Source organism: Dicentrarchus labrax, unplaced genomic scaffold (assembly GCF_905237075.1).
Source record: "Dicentrarchus labrax unplaced genomic scaffold, dlabrax2021, whole genome shotgun sequence".
NCBI classification, from domain to species: domain Eukaryota; kingdom Metazoa; phylum Chordata; class Actinopteri; family Moronidae; genus Dicentrarchus; species Dicentrarchus labrax.
The window spans coordinates 8,337,334-8,361,765 of record NW_026136718.1 but is presented as its reverse complement, the minus strand read 5'-3'; the positions used below and the strand labels follow the sequence as shown (position 1 = coordinate 8,361,765).

The 24,432-nt window shown below is 39.3% G+C and overlaps 1 protein-coding gene across 1 annotated transcript in view; it reads right to left on the bottom strand.

The window, feature by feature from the left end:
• raver2 (ribonucleoprotein, PTB-binding 2) overlaps positions 1–24,432 on the bottom strand; it is a 73,513-nt gene that overhangs the window by 15,540 nt on the left and 33,541 nt on the right. Inside the window, exons 3-5 of the mRNA XM_051376173.1 lie at positions 15,677–15,984; positions 14,709–14,873; positions 3,887–4,078 (exon numbers count right to left, since the gene is read on the bottom strand). Of these exons, the coding sequence (XP_051232133.1) occupies positions 3,887–4,078; positions 14,709–14,873; positions 15,677–15,984 (665 nt within the window). The remainder of the gene's footprint in view (positions 1–3,886; positions 4,079–14,708; positions 14,874–15,676; positions 15,985–24,432) is intronic.

Below are 24,432 nucleotides of genomic sequence, written 5' to 3'. Positions count from 1 at the left end.
AGAGAGAGAGGAGGAGGACAGGAGGAGGAGGAGGAGGAGAGCTCTCTCTTTTCTTTTCTTTCTGCTGGAGAAAATGTCATCATGCATCAGTCTGTTTGGCTACTGGCACAAAATCCAGCCACACTCCCACGCACTAACACACACATACAGACACACACACACACACACACACACACCCAACAGGGAGGTAAGGAAGCCGCGAAGAAGGGAAGGCGAGAAGTATCGCGTAAGGAGAGGGATAGAGGGAGAAGAAAGGAGGAGGGAGGAGGAGGCCATCTGGTCCTCAGCGTTCACACTCAAATTCACTAACTGGAGAAATGAGAGAATTGCCTCAGAGGAGGATTGTAGCCAGGAGAAGGTCTTGATCTCTTTTCTGAAGGTCTGATGTTTCTTTTACCAGCTGCTCACATTCACTGCAATAATCTTAAAAAGGAGCCTTGGGCTAATAATGTAACCTCCTCACAGGCTCAAAATGTCTCTCCACCTCTTCCTCCTACCTTCTTTTCTGGTCTCTTTGTCAACCAATAACCCCCTTTTCTTTTACTCTGTTTATGTCTGCCTTCCCTCCTCGCGTCTGCCTTATCTTCCTCAGCTAATTTATTCAGAGACACATTTTTCTCTCAATGTCTTTTCATCGTCTTCGTTGCAATTCAGGCCCGGTGACCGTTACCGCTCTGCTTTTCAACCTGTAATTTTCCAACCATCCATCTTAAGGCTAGAATCTCTTTACATGTACCTGATAATTCTTGCTCTGAGACTAACGTCACCTCACATATTTAAAATAAATAAATAAAAAGTGGTAGTGTAGAAGTTTAAAATTTAAGAATGAATAAATTATAGCACCCTTACTGGGCTCATGCATGTGTTGGTCAATGTAAACTTTGAAATATTGTGTTTTTCGGTGCTGCAGTCAGGGACTTTGGAAATTACAAACTGACTTTTAACTGGTGCCCTCCATACGCTCAATTAGTGAAATCTAAAATATTTATCATCAGATGAGAGTACAATAGCAAGCTGTAATGGTTTTCCATGGCCTATGGGTAACTCATAATGAACCATAAACCTGCAATTCATGTGAAAATATATTAAGGATTTCCTTGTGATTGGAGCAACATTGTCTTATTTTGTGCCTATTGGCTATTACTACTAAATTACAACTGATATGCGAATGAGTGCCATAATTAACGTTGGATTATAACAGTTTACTGGTAAAGCTGTATTAAAACATGGGAAAACCTACTTAATGTACATGTGGCTCACACAGTGTACATTAAATAGACAGTAGCAAGATTACACTGATCACAAGACCTTCCTTTGCATTCACAATATCTGCTTTTGGAAAAAGAGAAGAAGAACTCTGAAAAACAAAGTTGGCCAATACATCATGTTTTTTTGTTTTTTGTTTTTACATATTTTCAATAAAATACAACAAATCAATAAACATAAAATACATTTATAAAAAAATCTATAGAAAATCTGAAAAAATTGCAAATGATCACAATATTGTATGGAAAGTATTACAAATATAAAAATATTTTTTTCAAATTAAGTTTATGTAAATAACATAACAACTCTTACCAAGAGAACCAGCATTTATCAGTTGATTGGTATATCAATCAACATCATCAATATCAACACTGAAAATACTGCACATTCACTATTCTATCCAAACTACCACTACTCTTCTCTACAGACACACTCTGAGGGAAAGACATGAGTCGCAGAGAGACAGAGGTAGAAAAACAGATAGAAGTGTGTGAATGCGCCATGACGTTGTCCTCGAATGTAAGACAACCCCACTTTTTTAAGTGCAGCTTCCACAAAAACAAACATCTAATATTCTGGACCTGTATAGACACACACACACACACACACACACACACACACACACACACACACACACACACACACACACACACACACACACACACACACACACACACACACACACACACACACACACACACACACACACACACACACACACAGAAACTTGTCAGTAGTCTGATTTTGATTACAAAAGCATTGAGACCAGGCTTGAAATGCTTGCCCACTTTTGTATCAAAATTTTCTACCTGTAAGTACAAAAATACATATAAATTACCCAGGAAGATTAACAAGTACTGTTCCGTTTCCACAAGTGATTGGAACTTGTATTTACATCTTGTAAGTCTAACTCTGTTGGTGTGTATCTATGTAAATGTCGGTGTGTGTATGTTTGAGTGTCATACTGTGTCGCGGGTTGTGAGTTTGGTTTATTTCAGGCAGCAGGAGACAGTGGAAGAGTCCAATCAGTCTATAGAACTATAATTATCATGTCAGTGCCTCTCTGCTACCACAGCACTGTGTAGGAGGGATACCATAGCTACAAAGACTATTTCAGCCAGAGACTGTTCAAACATGTGCACCATGTCAAACCTCAGCATATATGAACGCTGGATGTGCAATAGCACTGGCTTCACAATTAGATGTAGCTGTGGGCATGTCTGCCTGTTTGCGTGCTTACATGTAAGTCTGGGAAGTCTGATGTTTTGGCACAACAGTGTGTGGACTTCCATATCCGAGGAAATGTTTCTGTGGAGAAGATTCAGTTTCCAAAATCTAAAAGACATTTCTAAAAAGTTTTTTAAAATGTATGTCTTTTTTTTTTTTTTTAAATCTCCATGCTCAAATGTGGATCTACTAAATGCAGATACTTCTTTCAAATGTTATTTTGAAATGTTACTAACAGCAAGCTATCATGGTTGTGTATTTACTGTATTGACAGCTACCATCTCCATGGGAAGCTCTTCAGGTAGGTTTGCGTATAATGAGCTCTTAACACATATGCAGTGAAGTCTGCGAGCTGCTATACTCACACAGGACAAACTCTACTCAAAGCAACAACGCAACCCTTCCAAGGTGTAATTAAGTCATGCTGCTTTGCACTTGTGTTTCTGTTTTGCTCTGCCATGACAGATGTTACAGTGCTAACCAGAAAATGTTGCTATAATTGTAGCGCTCACTTCTGTTTATATACTGTTTTCACAACACCCCCCCAGGCTTTACACCTAAGACCTGTAAGAGAAGCTATCATCACTGGCTGACTGAACTACAACACAGACAGTGCGTAGATTTTTAACAAGTACCTACAAGGTGTGAATATCTGAACTTTATACGAAGATTCCCCTTTATGACATAAAATAAGAAGGTTCAATGTATTTAGCAACATTTACCAGGCTCTGCAATTGTGTACAAGCTAGGGCCACATACAAGAACTGTAAAATAATAATTGTGCTTTGTAATCCTTATTTAGAAAACAACTATAAAAGTTGGATGAATGATTTGCTTGGTTTATTTTAGCCGTTTGTACTGGTTGTTCAGTGGGTGGGCGACATCATGGGAGATTTTCTTGGCCTTGCTGATGGTTCTATGGATGCAAGCTGTGTTTTGGCATGTATTACAACAGACCATTTTTGCCATGTTGGATATTTTACTAATGTCTTATTCCTATCTTTTAGGAAATTAGACTCTGAAAGTGAAAAATGACAAGAGAAGGTTATCCCTTGTTGTGTCGTGAGACTCTTTAACAAAACTTAACAATGAGGAGAGCCCACTTGAGGACCCCAGAGACATACTTGCCCTCTAACATTTAGAATTAGTGGCTGAGTAATCTGTGTTTACCTGATGATTCTGTAGATTTGTGATGAAACAAACGGATGTTCTCTGAGATGACCATTTGTGGATTAGCACACAAGTCTTTTGACAACTAAACCCGGGATTCCACAAAAATGTCCCAACAGCCTGTAACATTTAATGGTGTGTATTGGATATATGCAGTATGTGTGGGTACAGTCTGTGCCTTTAATATGAGGGTTTGTGGCGCTCTTGCGTGCATCATACTCACCATACCCTGGGCGGCGATGAGTGCAGCCAGGGTGCTTCTTCCTGAGGTGCCGGGGGTACAGGGTGACAGACGGACCTCCTGTCCTCCCACCAGTGTTCGGTCCATCTCTATCAGTACAGCCTCCGCCTGCTCTGCACTCTCGTACTCCACCACACCGAAGCCTCGGACTGGGCTGCCCTCATCCTGAGCAAGCTGGAAGACAGACAAAAGAAATAAGGATTCAATTGTGAAACTAACTTTTTAATTAAGGATACAGCTTTTTAATATTGTACATAGATATGTTTAAAACGTGCATATTGTGAGCTTAAATTAGAAACTTGGTATAAATTGTGTGACAAGTCATCGGTAAACTCAAAGTAAACAGATCAATAAAGAGTCACTATACCACACACATTTTACTAACATTACCTCTGTTTGGTCATTTGTCAGAAATTTTAGCACAAAGTGAAGTAATTGGTATTGATACTCTCAACTCCTCACATATAAACACAATGCGCTGTGGTCCTTTTGTGCTTCAGGTCAATGAAAACTTCACTTATTGACCATTTGATTAAACCAGTAAGATTATTTTTACTCCTGCAGCCGCAGCTTTGCTCCAAAAAAAGTCTAATAAATCCTACATTGCTTCATTTTCATCTTTACCTCAGTGAGATCTGTAGTTTGAGGAGACTTAGTGGGGCACAGAATGATCTCATTATTACTTGGGTTACATTCATATAATTATTATGGTTATGTACACAAGCCGATGCCTTTTGTCACTTGATCCCCTGTTCAAGTGCCTTATCAAAATGAGCAGATGTTGGTTGCTTCCTCTCTTTGGTTTGCTGTTCCAGTTAGATCACAGGACATATTCAAAACTACTTAACAGACTTTCACTCAAACGTGGTTCACTATTACCATTCCAGGCATCTATCATCAGTTTTACCAACTTGTTACTTCTCTTTTGATAATTTTGAAAAACAATTAATTGCAGTCCCTCTGTTATTATCATTGTCTCTTCACAAAAAAAGGTCCTGGGTTTGAATCTTCTAGCTGGGGGGTTTTCTATAAGGAATACTCAGGTTTTTCTTTTGTCTGCTTGGCTTTTGCCATAATCTAAGATTGTGTGCATTAAATCAACTGGAGTCTCTAAACTGTCCTTGGGAGTCAATGGGATTGTAAATGTGTTTGTGCGTCATTCCTGCAATAAGCTGCTGATCTGTCCAGTATACTAGATAGGATCCGCAACCCTGAACAGGATTAGCAGGTGCCAGGGCTTTAATAATGTATCAGTGCCAAACTGTGACAGTATGGGGGTCATGTTCCGGTGCTACACAATATGTATTGTAAACGTCGAAAAGAAGAATGTATCTTTATGCAGTTGCTTTTTCCCCCTCACAGTTCCAAACTTGCACTGAACCGTGATATAAACCAAACCATGACTACCGTGTCGTGCTACAGTAGTCCGATCTGTTGGATCGGAAGCCTTGGACTCAGACCCAGTTGTCATTATTACAATTTGGCCCTTGTCAAAGTCGCTCAAATCCTCTCACTGCCTGTTATTCCTGCTTCTAACGCATCACCTTTGAGGACAAAATGTTCACTTGCTGCCTAATATATCTCAGCCACTGACAGGTGGCATGATAACAAGATAATCAGTGTAATTCATTTCACCTGTCAGTGGTCATAATGCTATGGCTGATCTGTGTACAGCAATGCCAGTGGAGCCATCTGTTGCCAGCAGTGAAGAAACAAGAACTCAAAATACAACATGAACCACTGAAGCCTCTGTTAGATTGTTAAATCTTGACAAAAGAGCTTACTTCTGATTAACTAACAATAAAACCTAATGTCTAGTGCTCATTTTATCCATTCAGACTTCACCAGTTATCTGCAGGAATGAAAAACCAATACACCACCAGAGGCATTATCACCAAGAACTGTTTTAATGGAGAAAATGTGTTTTAGAGTGTTTTTTTCTTCAATACGCAAGAGGAAATGTACTCACTGATAAATGTAATCATCTAATAAGAGCTGCATGCTGCTTAATAGAACCCCTCTTTTTCCCCCCTCACCAGAGAGGGCAAAATGCCTGGAAACATTACTTTAATTTATTCTATCTTTTAATAAATCACCAGGGCAAGCAAAGGAGGTCCCTGCAACAGCCTCTTTTCTATTTCTGCATCAAGTTCATGGCTCTATCTAGGAATAGTGATATCATTTATCCAGAAAGCTATAAAAAATATATTTGGATTCAATGGCCAAAATGCAATCTCCTCCAGAACAGGCTATCTATGTAGCCGAAGCTACCATGGTGATGTCAGACTGTAAAACCAGTAAATTTGCTAGCTCTTTGCTAATTCAGTCCTATTGTTTTATGAGACTTTTGCTAACAAATGTATTTATCAAATTCAAGACACCAACAGGAGCATACAGAGAAGATCAAAGTTACAAATGTGACTTTGAACAAGAACCTGTACACTTTCACTTTCAAGTGTGTGTGTGTGTGTGTGTGTGTGTGTGTGTGTGTGTGTGTGTGTGTGTGTGTGAGTGTGAGAGAGAGACACAGAGAGAGAGACAGATAACTGTGTGTTGTGATGGAGGTAAAAGAGCTTGTCTCAGCTCCTTTTGTCAAAAAAGATAGATAAAAAATGACATGATGTAAGAGATACATCCTCTTCCTGCACTGCTCTAGGGAGTGACCGTCCACACACACACACACACACACACACACACACACACACACACACACACACACACACACACACACACACACACACACACACACACACACACACACACACACACACCACTTGTTTCTGTATGTGCGGAAGAGTAACAAAAATTGGGACTGATCTAAACCAAATCTCCTGCTTCCAGTTTAATGGCCACATCCAGTGAAACATCTGGTCTTTTTCCAAAATGTCACATTTTCTTTATGGTTACTGGTCAATAAATGGATCTCTACAGGCCAAATGGTACTGCTGACCAGTAACATTACTTCTGAAGAAGATAGACGTTTCAGTCATTTCCAGTGAGTGAGAAGCAGCTAAGCTAAATAATGCAGGCAGGCTAATAGCTTAAAGCTAATGGATAATATTCAATAAAGACAATGGCTTAAAGCTAATAGCTTATGGTTAAAACACATCACTTGACCTATTGTTGGTTGTGGCTGAATTAAAATACTGAAATATACATGATAAGTACTTGAAACAGATGTGTGCACTGTTTGAGACTGTTTAAGTATCTGGTGCAGAGGTCACATGTACATGAGCAATTTTGATTTATTTGTCATTCTTACATATGTTTTTTGTACGTTAATATTGAAGTTATAGTGATTAATTGTAGATTCTGTTGAAGAATAAGAGCTGACAAGTTTAATTTTCTAAAATGTCCTGCTCAGTACATATCAAGTTGACAAAAAAATAGGAGATATTTATCAAAAATGCTTGTTATGTATCTATGTGAAAAAAATAAGACGGCCAACATTCGTTTAGATATCAGTCTTTTTAAACTCTCAGCAGTACCCTAACCCTATTGTACGACACAACCAAGTGACCAGGTGAAATTAGTCCAACCAGTAAGCTGGAAGAGTTCTTTATACTTGTTTCTATTGCAGTCCACTGAGTCTGAAAAGAGATATTGTTCTCAAAATGCCTACTTTACATAGTCTGAATGTACCTTGGAAGATCCAGACCAGATTCAGACCTAAGCACTCTGCCTGAAATAACCTGATGCTCCATAATAACAACAGGAAGGGCAGAAATATTTAATAAAGCTCTTAATGTGCCCACATAAAGCCTCATCAAAGGTCATATAATCACACTTATGTGCAATACAATCATAGCAGACGTTCTTGATGTAAAAACGGACAGATTACGAAACAGTGGGAGACAAATGTATTTGTACTTTCTCAGCCTGAACACTGATGCCTGCTACCATCAGTGCTCAATCAAGTGGCCCTCCACTCCACTCCCCCCCCCCATTCGTCTGCTGCTCCCTCCGGTCTGAACAAAGGATGGATGGAGGGAGGGAACGAGGGAGGAAAATGGATGTATGTGTGGAGGAGTAGGTCGATAGGCTATTATCATCAGCATACATTAAGAAAACTGTATGGAAATGACCTGAACCACTCCACCTCTTGAGAGGTGGAAAGATGGAAGGGGGGGTGGAGAGAAGAAGAGAGAGAAGAAGGAGGGAAGGAGGAAGAGAAAAACGTCAGTGATTGATTTAAGTGAGGGAGGCTGACAGAGGATATGAGCCAGAAAAGACAGGAGGAAAAAACATAAAAACTTGCTAATCATTACTTTTGTGTGCACATAACAAGTAAAACTGGAGTAGAAGTGGGTAAACTGCCAAACATACATTATATATTAAATTGGATTCAAATTGGATTGTGTGCAAATGGTATTCAAGCTATCATCAACTATGTGTGTGTGTGTGTGTGTGTGTGCATGCGTGAGTAATGATGTGAAGACTGAGTGAGCCTTTCTCTACTCAAATTGTTCTCCAACTACACTCACACTATATCAAATATTCAATCATTACTCAGAAAAACAATTATGTAAATGTAAAGAAGTCATGTGCCTACTGTATGTGAGCCTTGTATATGCCAGCTGTTGTTTGGTTCTCTGTTGTTTTGTATTTTTGCTGTTGTCCAGGTACAAACAAGTAGCTGCCGAACACAGTAAACATGTCAAATTCACTGTAACCACAAAGTAGCCTTGACATTATTAACATGGTTTGAGGATGTCAGTACATGGCAGCTGATAAAGGCAGCAGCGTGCACAGTCTCCTGAACACATGACAATAAAAACAATGAAAAGCTTTTTCTTTTTCTAAATTGGAAGCCTTTTAAAGTCGGGGAAATCTTTTACTTATTTTTGTAATGTATGGCAGTTGCTCTACCTTGTCCTCAAGGTATAATTTAGAAAAATGAAAGAGAAATTAACTGCATAAATTTGGTACTTTATCCTTTCTCCTGTAAATTATCCTTGATGTAAATCAAAAATAGATTGTCCCAAAAGAAAATCCCTGCATGCCATGTAATTACACTGCATCAGTCTAATTAATCGAACACGTTTTTCATGCTTTTGGCCAACAGGTAGTAAAGTTGAAATAATAGACTAAACTAACCTACTGCACCATAAGGTTCATGGTATGATGTGTAAATGGCAGCAGGTCTTTGGGTACAATTATGTCATACTTTGGAATACTTTGGAATTTCCCCATTGTGGGACAAATAAAGGAATATCTATCTATACTGTGGTCTCCAGTGTAGCATATAATATACATCAACATCTGTGATCACTCTATATTACTGTTCATATGATGGATATCATTAGCCCACTGCACTCCGTCACAACAGATTTAGACAGGACTGACTGATGTGTAATTGGCTTGTGTGTACTGAAGTTGATTAATGAGGCAATTGTGCAAACTTTATTCAGCTCAGTTCTTTCTAATGTCCCAAATAAATGAACTACATTAGCCTTTATTTTAGGCCTTCACTGTTCAGACTGCTGAATGTCAGATATTTGTACTGTACATGAGAAAAAGAGGTATAGGACATACATGCAAAGTAAAAAATAGAACTTGTCTGTGTAATGTTAGAATATATCATATATCATTATTCTTTGGTGTGCTGGTATTTTGAATCAGACCCTCTTGACATGTACTAAACCATTACTTACCATCCTTGGCTTTGACAACATAATCAAACATCTCTGCCAAATGAGTCAAGTCAAAGTGCAGTGGTACTCAAGGGGTAGCTTGGATTTTAGCATAATTAACAGCAGCTTTCTTGTACAGTATGACAGACTGCCATAGAAACTCATTTCATTAAGATATAAAAGCCGATGTCCAGAGTGCTCAAGGAGTTTACAGTTAATAAACTCGAGGATCAAATCACAAGACGTGTGTTGTTCATGCAGATGTAAAAATGAAGGTAAATTCCAGAAAATATCCTTGATGATAAATAGCCTATCAATTTAGACAGATGTTACGTTGGTAGGTCTTTATGTAGCCGAGAGTGTATCCTACCTATGTGAGTAACTTGATATGATGAGTTCAACTTTATGCATTTTTGCATCAGAAGACACCATATTCATAGAAGTCCCTTGGCTGACATTATTTTAATCTAACGTCAGCAAGTGTAATTGGTTCAAGAGCAGAATTATAAGTGACGTTTCACTGAAACCACAAAGGGCAGACGGATGTTTAATCAAAGCCAAAGGGTGCTATGTGCTACGCTGAATGTTATCAGCATAAAGACATACACACACACATAAAGACAGCAGAAGTTTGCAAGGAAGAAACAATCAATGGGGTCTCTTCTCTTCTTTGATGTCGCAGCTCGTTTTTACAGGTAGTGACTGCAGCAATGGAAACTTCATAAAAAATGGTCTTTTCTCAAATGCACTGGCCACAGTATGTCTCTGTATGTGTATGTATGTGTGTGAGTGCAGAAACCAAAGATGCTAAGCTAGCTATCAGTGTGTCTGACAGCTCTTGACCCTGAGTCACGGTCGGCAGCCAAGAGATGCTGACTGAGGCACTGGCGGGTCAAAGACTGTGTGGAACACCCCTGTGTGTGTGTTTGTCTGACAGAGTTTAAACGGCCACATCAACTGTCTTAACTGAGTGATGAGGTCACGACAGCCCTGTCACAGCTGTCTGTGAAGAAAGGTACATGACCTGTCACAGTGACAAGTTTAACTGTAAAGATCTGTATGAAGAGAGCTGGATGAGTGGAGCAGAGTGTGTCTGTGTGTACATGAAAGTGAGGGACAGACTAAAGAGAGAGAGATAAAACAATCAAGCACTCGTTCGTTTTAAGATCAATCTCAGGACAATCTCACATGAAACAATTCTACTGAAATCCAACAAACAAATGTTTGTGGAGCTTTTTCATTATCTTTCTAACATGACACCTATCTTAGATTTATTCTTTCCTCGAATAAAACTTGAAAAACAGAGCAACTTTCACCAAAGGAGGGCAATAACTGTGTCAAGCATCTAAAGATTGTACTTGGAAAGACTTTAATTAGCTCTGCAACAATCATTGTTGATGATTGTGAGCACGTTTTTTTTTCAAAATTAGCTTTTTTCTGTTGCTTCTGAATAAAACAAGGATTTTCTGACAGCAAAATAAAGCTCATTATGTTCCTCTAACAGGTTTATCAATCTTTGTATCTATCCTTATCAAATATTATCTGTTTTGCAATTCTATCCACTTAAAATTCAGTTGTGTAGGAAGTACTCAGTTTATTAAAAAGTACTAATACCACACTGTAAAAATACTCTGTTAGAAGTAAAAGTCCTGCATTGAGTAGTAAGTTGGGTGCTGTTTCCAGTAACCAGGGTTCATTCAGCCTGGCTCAGCTCCACCCACGCTCCACATCTTTGCCCATTTTTGGATGAGCCGGGAGCCGGTGGAATCATGACTGCCAAGATGGCGACCACTCTGAGCTTTACAGTGGCTCTTCAGCAACATATGGGTCACAGCAGGGAGACTACGTCCATTTTTTATTATACAGTCTATGGTTTTCACTTAAAGTAGCTTTCTAGTAGGAATGCACATTGAATCGAAATATTATCCAAATTGCAATATGGCCAAGTGTATTATCCAAATCGCAGGAGCTGCGATTTTTTATCAAGCTAAAATGTGTGATAAAACAGCATTATAATGATTACTATAGTTCTACAGAGATGCCCTGGCCTACAAAATCCTATTCCCCAGATATAAGAAAGGATTTTAATAGTATTTTCTGTGAAAATGTAATTTGTGATGTAAAAATTATCATTCCCACACTAGTGGCACTTTATACATGTGCCTTTCCTTCCTTGTAGCTAAATATTACCTATGGTACAGTATATTACCGTATGTGGAATCTTTAAAACAAAGACTGTGTTCAGCTTTTATGTAATGGCTCCACCATAATATCAAATGGAATAATTCTAAATGTTTGATGCAACATTGTTTATAAAATATAATGTAACATGGCCAGATACATGTGTATTGTGCTTGTCTGTGTAATATGTGACCATCATTTGTTGGTGACTAGCAAAGTATGAGGGGTGTTTTCTACTGTCTGCGTACTCTTTGTCATTGTACTACGTGGACAACCTTATTGAGCCAGAGTAATCATATCTGCTAGATCTGCCATCAATTTGTCCTGTGGCCTGTAAAGAGTGGAACCTAACCCTCTGTAACATCCATCCACCCTTATGTTCCTCTTCTGTGAAGCCTCTCCATCCTATTACAGATATTAGTATATCACAGAACAAATTTGTTCTTTTTTATCTCAAAGTAAATGTGAGTTTTTAAATTGTTCTTAGTCATTATTATTACATTTACAGTTGCAGATATGCCAACAATTGTCTTACTGTGACTGACAGTCTACCTCTCTTCAAAATTTCACTTCAGCTCTCCCTCTCTCCCCGTCTCCCTCCCTCCCTCTATTAGCCCTGACACTGTCAGCCCTCTCCTCCCTCACTCCATCCTCTCTCTAATAAGTCTGGCATTCTCAGCATCACCCTCCCTCCTCTCTTCTTCCCATCCCTCCCTACTGTCTCCATCCTGCTATCCTTCCCTCTAATATGGTTGACATTCGCTACCCTGTCCTTTCTCCATCTCTCCTGGCTGACTCAAGCTTAAGTGCTGCCTGGAGGGCCCATTCGTGGGTAGCAGAATTATAGAGGCCAAGGCCACAGGTTAAGTACACTCTGAACAGAGGAAAAGTGACAAGAGGGCCAAGTTCTACCAATGTGCACAAGGAGGAAGACAGACTGCAGATAACAACAGTAAGACACATCAGATAATGATCTAAGACAAATGCAGACAAACAAAGAAGACCAACCTCTTTTTAAGTATCATAACTGTTTTATATGGTGAGCATCTTCAACACCTAGGCCTCCAGGATGCCCAAATATATTTGACTTTATGGTGGAAAATTTGAAACCAGACAGGTTGCACTAACCATAGCTGAGTATGTGCCTTAAAACACAACACAAATAATAGAACACGGTGCACTGGGAGCAATGCTTTCCACACAACGTATTGTACTTTCTTGCATTGAAATCAAGGGTATCCCCAGTAGTATCACGCTCGACTAACTGACAAACTTGTACAGTGTCTGCAAACAAAACATCAGCCACTTTGCTTCAAATGAAAGCCAACTTCTGCAAACCTTTCACAACAGCTCTGTCATATTTGCTCTCACGCAGAAATAGTGCAAATGTTAGTTTATGTATAATAATATATTTTAAATGAAGATTGTAAATAAAGGTGGTGGCGGCGGCGGCGGCACAGTAGCTCACCTGGGAGAGCACGGGCCCCATGTACAAAAACATTATAAACAAAATGTGATGAATGTATGACCTTGGCCTTTCTATAGCTAGTGGCCTATAGCTTGTATAAGGCAGAGAAAGCAGCATTATACCTGTGTGTATCCTCAAGTTAGCACTGTCAATGTGAGCATGTTAGTATGTCAATGTTAGAATTTAGCACCACTGTGCTTAAGCATAGGCTCATAGAAGTGCTACGATTCTAAAATCTTTTTGTTGACGGTGTGGCTGCACCCACTGCTGCCACAAATTTATTTTTCTTATAGACAATATGCCAGTATTTGACTGCTTTAACTCTTACAATAAGAATTATGGCCAGTAAGTGTTGATGATTACATGAATTTACACTCCTACTGGTATGGTAAACCTATAATAACCACACTAAGACAAAAACTCAAGACTGAAGCAGCAGTCATGGTTAGTAAAATAATAGTGACTATCCGTTTGAATGCTACCTTGTATGTTTTTACATCCGTGTATATGTTGTTTCTGCATCATGTTCATTGGTGTACAAGCTTTCATAAGCTTTGTGCCTTTAAGCTTACATGCTGAGTGCAGTAATACTCACACACAGGCAAGCACATACTGTAAGGTACATAAAAAACGCTGAACTATAGGTCAACGCCTGCTGGCTCTGCAACAGCGAGGCAACATGAGCTAAACACCCACAAAGCATCATTGGACCGGGATGATGTGGGTGTATTGATTTTTATGTGGGAGTGGGGCAGAGGGGTGGAGCTAAAACTGGAAATGCAGTAGATGACAGATACCCATTGAGTGATGTCTAAATGGGCATGTGGGGGTGGAGTGGATGTAACGGGGCAGGGTGGTGGTGTATATACAGCTGAACCGAGCACGTAAAAAAAAAAACAGAACTGAGTGGGAGGGAGGGAGGTGAAGGGTGGGGCTGGTGTCACAGCAGCCACACCTCACCATGGAAACAGTTGCTTGGTGATACAGCTAGGTTGGCCGATAGGGACGCGGATCTCTGCATTTTATATCATCACCTCTCACCTGGTGGGGTTCGATTAATATAGTTGTGTGTGTGCGGAAGGAAGACACCATTTCAAAGTGAGTGTGTCATAGATATTATTAAGAACAGATCTTTCAGAGGAGTTTGTGTGACATTATCAATGAAAAACATTTTCTTCACAGCTGCAGCAACACTCCGAGGCTCTGTGAAAATGTAAAACAGAATTTGGGAACATTTATCTCAAACCTTGGTTCCACAAACATGTTCAGTGAGCCGTAACCTCTTGGATACACAGTTCTGCAGATCTGATCTCGCTCGTACGAGGTGTGAAAACTAAAAAGACACTGTCACATTTTTGTTAGGCTGTTATTATACTTGCTAAATTGCCTGTCATATTTAGATGTCACCGCTTTCAGCATACCGTGAAACAGTATGAATTAATAACTTTCTGTACAGTATACCTAAGTTTGCAAAGAGCTACAGAATCCGTATGTCTTGACATCATTTCACATACACACTCACCTGGCAGAAGACAGGTTTGTAGGTTTCAGAGAAGAGCTGGGTCAGTTCTTCAGAGTCACAGAGGTCCAGCGGCAGCCGGTTCACACACAGACACTTGGAGTGCAGGTTCTCCTCTTGGCTCAGCTGGTTGACGTCCATCCACTGCACCATCAATGAGCGATCACCCTGCGCAATAATAGAGTGTGATACAGAATCTGATTTTCAAAACCCTGAACTGGCTTCACACTCCTACACTAGACAAGTACCCTCTGCATAAACTCTGCATTTATTAAAAAATAAATATTTGTAAATATGGATTTGCTTGATATTGTATATTCACCCTCTTGGCTCTAAAGTGCTGATTTGAGAGCGTGTCAGCTCTCGAGCTGCCCTTCCATCTACAGTTTTTGTTTCCCCACTCGAGCTGATCCCAAAGGCAAGGTCAGACAAAATGTTGTATAATCTAAAGTAAACTGATTTTGCCTCATTAAAATTAGATGTGGAGTTTTTTGTGTAGCATTTCTTCCCAGAGACATTGATTGTGTTTACACTGCAATTTTATATTTCATGAGATCTCAGGAGATAAACTGAAACTAAATTTGACCAGCAGAACCTGTATGCTTTATAACTGAATCAAATCAGGCCAGCTGGTCGCAATTTTATTTTGATTTATTACATAAAAAGACATAAATACGTAACCTGCTTTGTGTTGACCTTTAGTCCAAATTAGTATAATCTAATCCTTTGTTCCATTCAGGTAATTTAAAATAAAATAGAACCAATTTAGGTCAAATTTAGGTTTAGCCCAGGTTTGACCCTGCATACTAAAATGCATCTTTTGTACGGATGCTATACTCATTAAAAAATGGTTTAAAGAAACAGAAGCCCTTTGATAAACATATATCTATCTTATTGATCACTAACAACATTAAATAATAAAACTTTATCATATTATGTGATGATTGATTACTTCAACTCTTCTAACGTACCAGCGGTCGGCCCAGCAGCTCAGAACGGGCCCGTGAAGCAGAGTCCTTCTTCATGTATTCAACAAACCCATATCCTTTGGAGTGACCGGTCAGCTCACTATACACCAGGAAGGAGCGCTCGATATTTCCATAGGCGCGTACCAGCTCCTCAAACTGCTGGGCGGTGAAGGTGTGGGGCAGGTTGGTGAGGCAGAGCAGGGAGTCGGTGGGCTGCAGGGTGACGTTGATCAAGCGTCCCCGGACAGTGCTGTGATGGAGGGAGCGGATGGCATCCTGAGCCTGGTCCCCGTTCAGCAAAGTCACAAAGGCTGGAGGAGGGGACATTATGGAGACAGCGACGAGAGGAAAAGACAGACAGAGACAAAAACACAAAGAAAGAGATACACATAAATGGACGGAGACGTGTGAGAGACAAACACAAACATACATTTAAAGCGAACATTCAAAAACAGGCAGAAAGCAGTCCGTGGATAATGCAGAGGAGGGGACACAGTCAGAAAACATGCAAAAAACAAGTCACATGAAAAGCAAAGAAAATAAATGACAGGCCGAATGTGGCAAAGTGACAAAAAAAAAAGAGAAAATTTGGGACAACCAAATGACCAACCAAAATGACAGACAGACAGTCATAAAGACAGACAGACAGATACACAGAGAGAAAGACAACACATTAGCTAGGAAGCCAAAAGGAAGCCACTATGTAGGGGGAATCCACTGTGACACACACACACATACACACCTTATCTCATTTAAAACCTGACGTGTGTGTGTGTGTGTGTGTGTGTGTGTGTGTGTGTGTGTGTGTGTGTGTGTGTGTGTGTGTGTGTGTGTGTGTGTGTGTGTGTGCTGTAAACCAACAAAGGTTATCACCTGTTATAGATAAGAAAAGCCTACAGTATGTTCTGCAAGTTATTGTAACTGTTATTCTCTATACAAGGTTACAATCCAGAGAAGCCTCAGTAAGAATTTACAATAGGTTTTCTTGTGATATCTAGCTCAGTGATTTAAAAAAATAACACCACAATGTGTAAAAGCCCATTAATAATCAAAAGTAACTTCCAAGTAGATAATACTTTGTGACATCCTGTGAAAACAACTATGCCTTCTGACCAGAGAAACAAAAACATTAAAGTATATTATATTGTAATTCATTCCCATACATGCTGCTCAGAGTAATCTTAGTCCACTGCTCAGTGCCAGAGTCTCTCCCTCTCCTCTTGTGCCGTGTGCAGTCAGTTAGTCGGTGTGCTGTGCCGGGTATGTTTGACCTTCTCTCTCACTCTTTCTTACCGGATCTTTGGATTAAGACAATCCTATATCTTGTAAATATGTAAATAGTTTGTTTGACTCTCTCTCTCTCTCCTCTCTCTCTCTCTCTCTCTCTCTCTCTGGATTAGAGTGTTTCTATTAGCTTATATGTAAATTGTTTGTTTGAGTTTGTAAATATTTAAATGGTTAGTTTGAGTCTTTGTATATTTCTTTTACTTTGCTAGACTTTTTGTTTTGCCTCAAATATACAATGTCCCTGTAGTGAGTTTGTGATTATTTGGCTAAATAATAATAATGTTAAGTGCAGTGATGGATTTATTGATCAATCAGAAATAAATAAAAACAAATGAAAAAATAATGAGAACTGATTGTGGCCAACCACCTAGGGTGATTTCAATTTTATATTCTGATTATTTAAATCAGCAGGCATTTCTGAGAAAGAGCATGCATTCAATTGCAAAAAACAAAAGAACTACAGCACCTACTGGCACCAAAAGCATGAACATAACTGATTTAAATTGTACACATACCACTATGATACCATAGTAAGAACACCCAAGCTGTGGGCAATGCCATAACAAACAAATATACAAATAAAATGCTATTTGATATGAGGTCCAATGTGACCATGGTGACATAGTTAAAATACTTTGTGATAAGCACCTTCTCTTTTTAACTGAGTTGCATCACTTTGTAGTAACCATTAAAAAAAAAACCGAAGTGCATTACTGATTCCTGGTACAATACCATAGAACAAGGTTGTCTAATCAAAGTGAAACAGGAAAGGCTGGCTGTGTGATTTTTGGAGAGATCCATTAAAATGCATTTTGAACAACTGAAGACAGCTGTGCCTTGCACTATGAGCTTTTGCCCTGCAGGAAAATATCACCGTGCCTCAGGACAATGCTGCCCCTGGTCATGCACCTGTATGAGAACACAAGCCAGTGACTTTCATCAAAGCTCCAACCTCACCTGCTGTTATCCTGACCCTGAAGTCATGCACACATTGGTCTTGAAATAGTGTCTTCAGTGTATTTCAACACACATGGAATACTGAGATTATTTCATGGTGGTTATTGTTGTGAGTTTTAATCTGCTGTAATTACTTCCTCCCTGCATCCACTATCTACTCTGTCATCAGTAGGGCTGCCCAATCTAGTCAAAATAGTATATGTATTATTATATTAAATATAATAGTATATTTATCCAAATACCTTGACATTAATAAACAGCATACTGAAATAATCTGATGACGTTTCAAAATAACTAGCTGTGTTTCAAAAGGCATTTACCAAAATCATTAGTTACATGAAAGGCAGAGGCATTTTCTGAGTATTTTTACATATTAGTATCCTAATGTATCCCATTTCGGCATTCCCATAATGGGGCTCTATGTTTGAAGTCAAAGTGAAAGCCTGACAACTGGCAGCATGGATGATAAGCTGAGTATCACTTGTAGCTCTTGTCTTCCATTACTGGTGACAAGATAGAGAAGCATAATCTGTTCAAATTCAGCATCATTCAGGTAGCCAAAAAGCTTCACCCACAAATGCTGAGAGGACTCTGTCTGTACTATCTGTATTTAAATGATACACACTGCAGTGGATATTCAATAGTTTTCCATAATGAGGTGGAAATTAAAACATATTGCCAACTTCAAAAGGATATGTTATGGGTATAAAATGATTGTATGGGTCATTGTGAACATGTTAATGTTATGTTATTACTTGTAACTGAAGAAAAAGTACAAGGTAAACTTTACCCAAATTGTCACCACTGGTGTGTTTTATCTTTGGACCTCTGAAAAGGGCCCCCACCCTCGGGCCTCTGGCACCATTTTAAGCATTAATCAATGTAAAAAAAAGAAATGCACATTTGTTTGCTCTGATGTGGGCGAAATTATGTCCAAATAACAGGTCATTTACAGCCTACACTCCTCAATCTGCATAAATGCATGTGTTCGTGTTCGAGCCTGCTGCGTGTCAATGTGTACATGTTGACATGACAACACCTGCTAGAGGCAGCAAGACAGAGAAGAAAATTAAAGTAAGGACATGAGATGATTTATACTCTCTATACTCTCACTGTTCCAGGCCTTAAATCACCATAAACACCAAAAAAAGTTAACCTCACATAATAACATAACAAAATAATAACAAGTTCCATGTCTGACCCTGAGTGTACAACAAATAGCCAGGCCCCACAGGAAATAGAAAGTTGAATGCTGGAGTTTGGGTTGTGAGTGATTGTTTGTTAAATTATTCCAATGAAAACATTGGCAGCTGGTGTCTCTGCCACTCATCAGAGGGAGCAAAGCAGCCAAAAAAAATCATCAGAGCAATGAGTGATTTTTGGTGCTACAAAATGGTGTTTCAATCATATGCAGCGAAGACTACGATTACTGGCTGGCTACATCTATGTGGCTTCCATTTCAAGACAACAGGCTCAGCGCCTTCACAACCTGAAAGCACAGTAAAAAAAGGTTTCAAAACATCAATAGAAACCTCTCTAACCACCCCTGAGTCATAATCCACTTTTTCATTGGTATTGTGTGTGTTCGGTGTGCTCCAAACAATCCTCCCTTTACCATAGAGTCATTTGCCATTTCAAACAGAGGTTCAGGGCTATGAGAAGGCAAAGGCCTCTTTTTGTATTGTATTCAGCTCTGTTGTGGAGAAAGTGTTTTGGAGCAAAACGAACACACACATCAGTGAAGTGGATTATGCTGCAGGAGTGATTTGAGTGATGTTTTTGGGCCGTGAGGGAAATCCATTGTAACTGTTGGGAATCTACCATTCTCCACAGGAGCAAGCTACTAACTTGTACAGCTATCTTGCAAGCCTAAAATTGGTAAATATTTGATTCTCAAAAGACATATTTTTGGTATCATATTCCTTTAAGACTACAGTCCAGCTCCTAAAGTACTGGGCAGGCTTTTTAGCATCATAAAGAGATGTCAAACCTGGATGTCCTACATGTAACAGTCAGGTTTAACATCAACTCAAACAAGAACAACAAGTTAATTTGCCATTTTTATGGCATTGTAAAAAAAAACCTCATAAATTGTAAAAATATTCAATTAAAAATGATGTAAAACAAAAGAAAAGAATTGGAATATTTTGTCTTTTTCCTCAATAACATACTTTAATCATTAATCAAAATTGTCACTTGAATTTCAACTAATCAAAAACTAAAACTAAAAAAAAAAAACAATCAAAAGTTTCCTTTCACCTCTGCTGTAGGCCGTCAAATCAATATGTATTAACAGTGAAACATATGCGGAGCGGACAGGAGATCTGGAGGTGGCTTAAAAACATCTGTAATGCAGGGCGCCCACACTGACCTGCACATAAACACCACCTCTTTCATCTTACATCAAAGCTACAGTAGGTAACTACATACCATTCCCTCAAAATAGAGACACAATGTCCATATTCTTTGGTTAAAAAATACCAAGACAGCAAAGCAAGAGTAGAAACTGCTCCTCTGTATGTGCAGGCATCTGTGACTCAGTGTATGTGGAGATCAGGTATGGGCTGGACGCTTGGATGGAAAATATTAGCCAAAAAATGTTGAAATGAGCAACAATTGGGACATCTGCTTCACAGGCGTCTCAGTTTTCACAGAGAACATCAATGTAGGCAGATCTAATGCAAGGTCAGGATCGGGCTAACACATAGAAAATCTATCACCACCTCTCTGTAGTTCTTTGTCTTCAGCCTGCCTGTATTTGTCTTTCTCCCCCTACTGCATCTGTATCTTTATTGATCTCTCTGTATTGTCTTTTTGTGCCTTTTCTTCCCACCATACTCCTCTCCGACTACTGTATTTCTTCATATCTATTGGATTTATGCCGTCTGTCCTTTGGTCTCTCTCACTGCTTCTCTCCCAGTTTTTCTATCTCCATTTCCATGTGCTTCTGCCTGTCTTCAGATACCGCCTCCACCCAAATCAATTACCTCAAAGCCCATCTAATACTCTTACACATACACACACTCACACAGACACTCACACACACTCTGTAATGGATCTCTTACACTAAGCTGAGAGCCTAATCTGGTTTTAACCCGCTAAGTATGCTACCTAACATTAGGCATTACGAGGAGATGGAGAGAATATGGTTTGGGTTTTATGCTAAAGCTCTCTCTCTCTTTCTATTGCCTCTAATGACATAGTGCAGCCCAACAAGCGGGGGCTGACGTCAAATCCTGCTCAATACTTTCTCCAGCAGTGAAAGGGAGAACTCTAAGAGTCTTAAATAGCTTACAAAATAATCTTATAATTCACAGCCTGGCAATCATTGAGTGGGCTACCAAGTGAACTTTGTCAAAAAAAAAAAAAGAAAACATGAAAAAAAAAAAAAAAATGCACAAAAGCGCCAACATCTTAATTATGGGTCTCCGCTTCTGAACATGTCGATTATTCCCCATGTTCCTATGAGGAGTGTGTAGGGGCAGAGGAAAAGAAAAGAAATCTTCCGTTGAAATCACCTCGAAGGCTGCAATTCTGCTGCCACGTTCCCTGTTGAAGGAGCTAATTAAAAACAGGGGAGTTACGAATGACGCGGCGGACCCCTGAAACTCGAGGGGCTGGTCCTCATGCTGTGTGGAAGGTGGTCCTGCTGTTTCATCTCGGCCCCGAGGCCTAGATGAAAGTCTCAGGTGGAGAGAGGAGTCTCACAGAAATAAACAACTGACGGGCTGACGGGGGGGAAAATGCTCCAGAATCTAGGTTTAATCCACATGTCGTCATCTTATGATCGCTTTATTGATGTCTTTAAAAATGCTTGGTAACCCTCTAAATTTCAGGCTGATAACTAGAAAAATTGCATGTAATTATGATAAGTATAATACAAGTGAAGAGCATTTTCCCCACCAACATTTAGATAATCAACAAACCATTCTGGTTGCTCTACCGGTCCACCACTTTAGTCCAGACTGAAATCTCTCAACATATTGAATGGTTTTAAGGGTGTAATTTTCACTGGATACTCACAGCATTTGAGCTTTACAAGCAGTAATGAATGATTTGTGGTAATTCTTTCCTTTCAGGCAGCAAACTGCCCTACCCTTTTAGCGGAGGTTGTTTGGGACTTTGTGCAGCGTGTCCCCCAACTCCTCTGCATATTCAGGTAAAAAAAAGAAAATCCTTCAGCTATTTTCATTTACAGATAATTAGCCTAAAAAGACATTAGAACTGATCATGAATCAAAGATAATGCAGTAAAAGACAGTGCTCTTTCGTTAAGGGTTCCTATTAAGGAAATTAAAGGTATTTTTAAAGACTAATATTATTATGGGAAGCATGTTAAGATATTCAATCTTAATTCACTATTTGCTGGATGATATAAATGTATATAAATGAAGAAAATAACATTCATATTACTTGTTTTAACAAATTTGGATGGATTGCCATGAAATTTGGTACAGAAATGAACATTCCCCACCGGAGTAACTGTAATAACCTTAATGACTTTTCCTTTAGCCCAATACTTTTGGTTTATGACCCAATACCAGCAAAAGTAATGACATTCCCATCAGTCTCAGCTGTACTTTGTTTTAGTGCTAATTAGCAAATAGTAGCACGCTAACAGGCTAATGCCACACTCATATCATATATCGAAGTTATTGTAATTATGAGTTTCCAACTTGTAAATAGTATTTGCACCAAGCTGTAACAACTACTGGGATACTTGAATCTTTGTGGGAGCCTTAATATATGCAACTTGGCACTTTGTAATACGAAAGTGCCTGAAAACCAAGAAAAACACAGACGTCTCACATCAGTGAAAATTTGCCATTCCATGTAATTAAACCCAAATTAAAAAAGCATATGATAGAATATTATTTATCAAACACTAATCTTGAGCTGTCAGTTAACATAGGTCTCTTTCCCATTATCATCCATGACGTGAACACGGAATAAGCTATGATAGTAAACATGGTAAACTAATAGCTACTAAATATCATCATGTTACAGTAGCATTGTCTTTGTAGGCATGTTAGCATACTGACATTAGCACTTTGTGTGACTGTGGTTTTAATATATCCAATTTGCTGACTATTTCTCCTGATATTCAGTCAAATAGTTAATAGTTATTGTTCATGTTGGCTCACTGGGAAGGCGCTGCTGCACTAAATGGAACAGAACCTTAATTAGTATCATTGGTAACACCTGTGTTTGCCATACTTTCGAAAAGGCTGCTGTGAAAAAGGTCTATTAGATTATGTCTCCTCAGCCTCTTAAAAGCCATTTGTAGTGTGTGAATCTATTGGACAATAAAAATGAAACAAATACAAAGAAGATACCTTTTCTTTAGACAAAAAAACATACCCTTGACATGCACCCAATTTCTAACCTTATTTTTCTTACCATTTTTTTTTTTTAGTCTGAAACATTAACCTTGACAAAAAAGGGTACTGTTATCAGTTCAATTCAAACTTATAATCCAGGGGCAATATTACAATTTAAAATGAAAAATTTCGCCAACAACCAGCCTGGAAGTCATCTGTAATTTTTGTATGAAATCTTCATCCCTTAGAGGCCATCATGTAATAAATTATAATTTCATCCATTTCACAGATCCCTCTTCTCTGCTACAGGTGAAAAGTTGCTTGAGTAATGATGTCAAAGATTTCAATTTTCTTTAGAGATGAAAGGTTGATAAGAGGAGCTGAGGACGGTGTTTAGAAATTACATCAGCGTTGCAATTTCAACCTGAACTTAGGATATATATCATCTGTGTGCGAGCCAGGGCTGACAGAATGGGAAGGACAAGCTCTCTGTGGATCTGTTGCTGTTTCTTTAGCAAGCTCACTCGCGCACACACGCACACACACGCACACACGCACACGCACACGCACACACGCACACACACAAGTGAGAGCACTGAGTCTCCTCTGAATTATCTTAACAATGTAGCCTCCTGAAAACCTTGGTTGTGAACTGAAAAGTGTCCAAAAAAAAAAAGATCACAGCAAACATCATCTTTGAGAGGATCACAGCTTTGATTTGAAGGGCCATACAAACCTTGCATTTCACTGAACATAGTTATAAAAGACATAAAAATAAAGGTGAATACAGGACAAAAATGGAAGAAATGGAAGTGGCTCCTTGACAGACTGTACCTCCAACTTAGCTGTGGTATGTCTACAAATATAAACACACAAACTGTTATGACGCAGCTATGATTGTGCCTCTTAGTTCTGTATAAACCCTCATTCTCCTTTGCATCTCTGTGGCTTTATATTCCTCCCCGCCACTCTCTGCTACAATATCTACATGAGTAAACACTTCAGAGGAGCTCAGTCAGATCAGTCCTCTCGTCTCTCTCCCTCTCCCCAGCGGTCCTCTCATCCTCAGAGCCCTTTGTCTTCTAACACGTCGACCCTCCCACACTCTCTTCTCCATCATCACCACCTCCCTCTTGATTCTGTCCTCTCTCTCCTCTCTCACCGTTTCCATCCATCAACCCCCCCCCCCCCACAC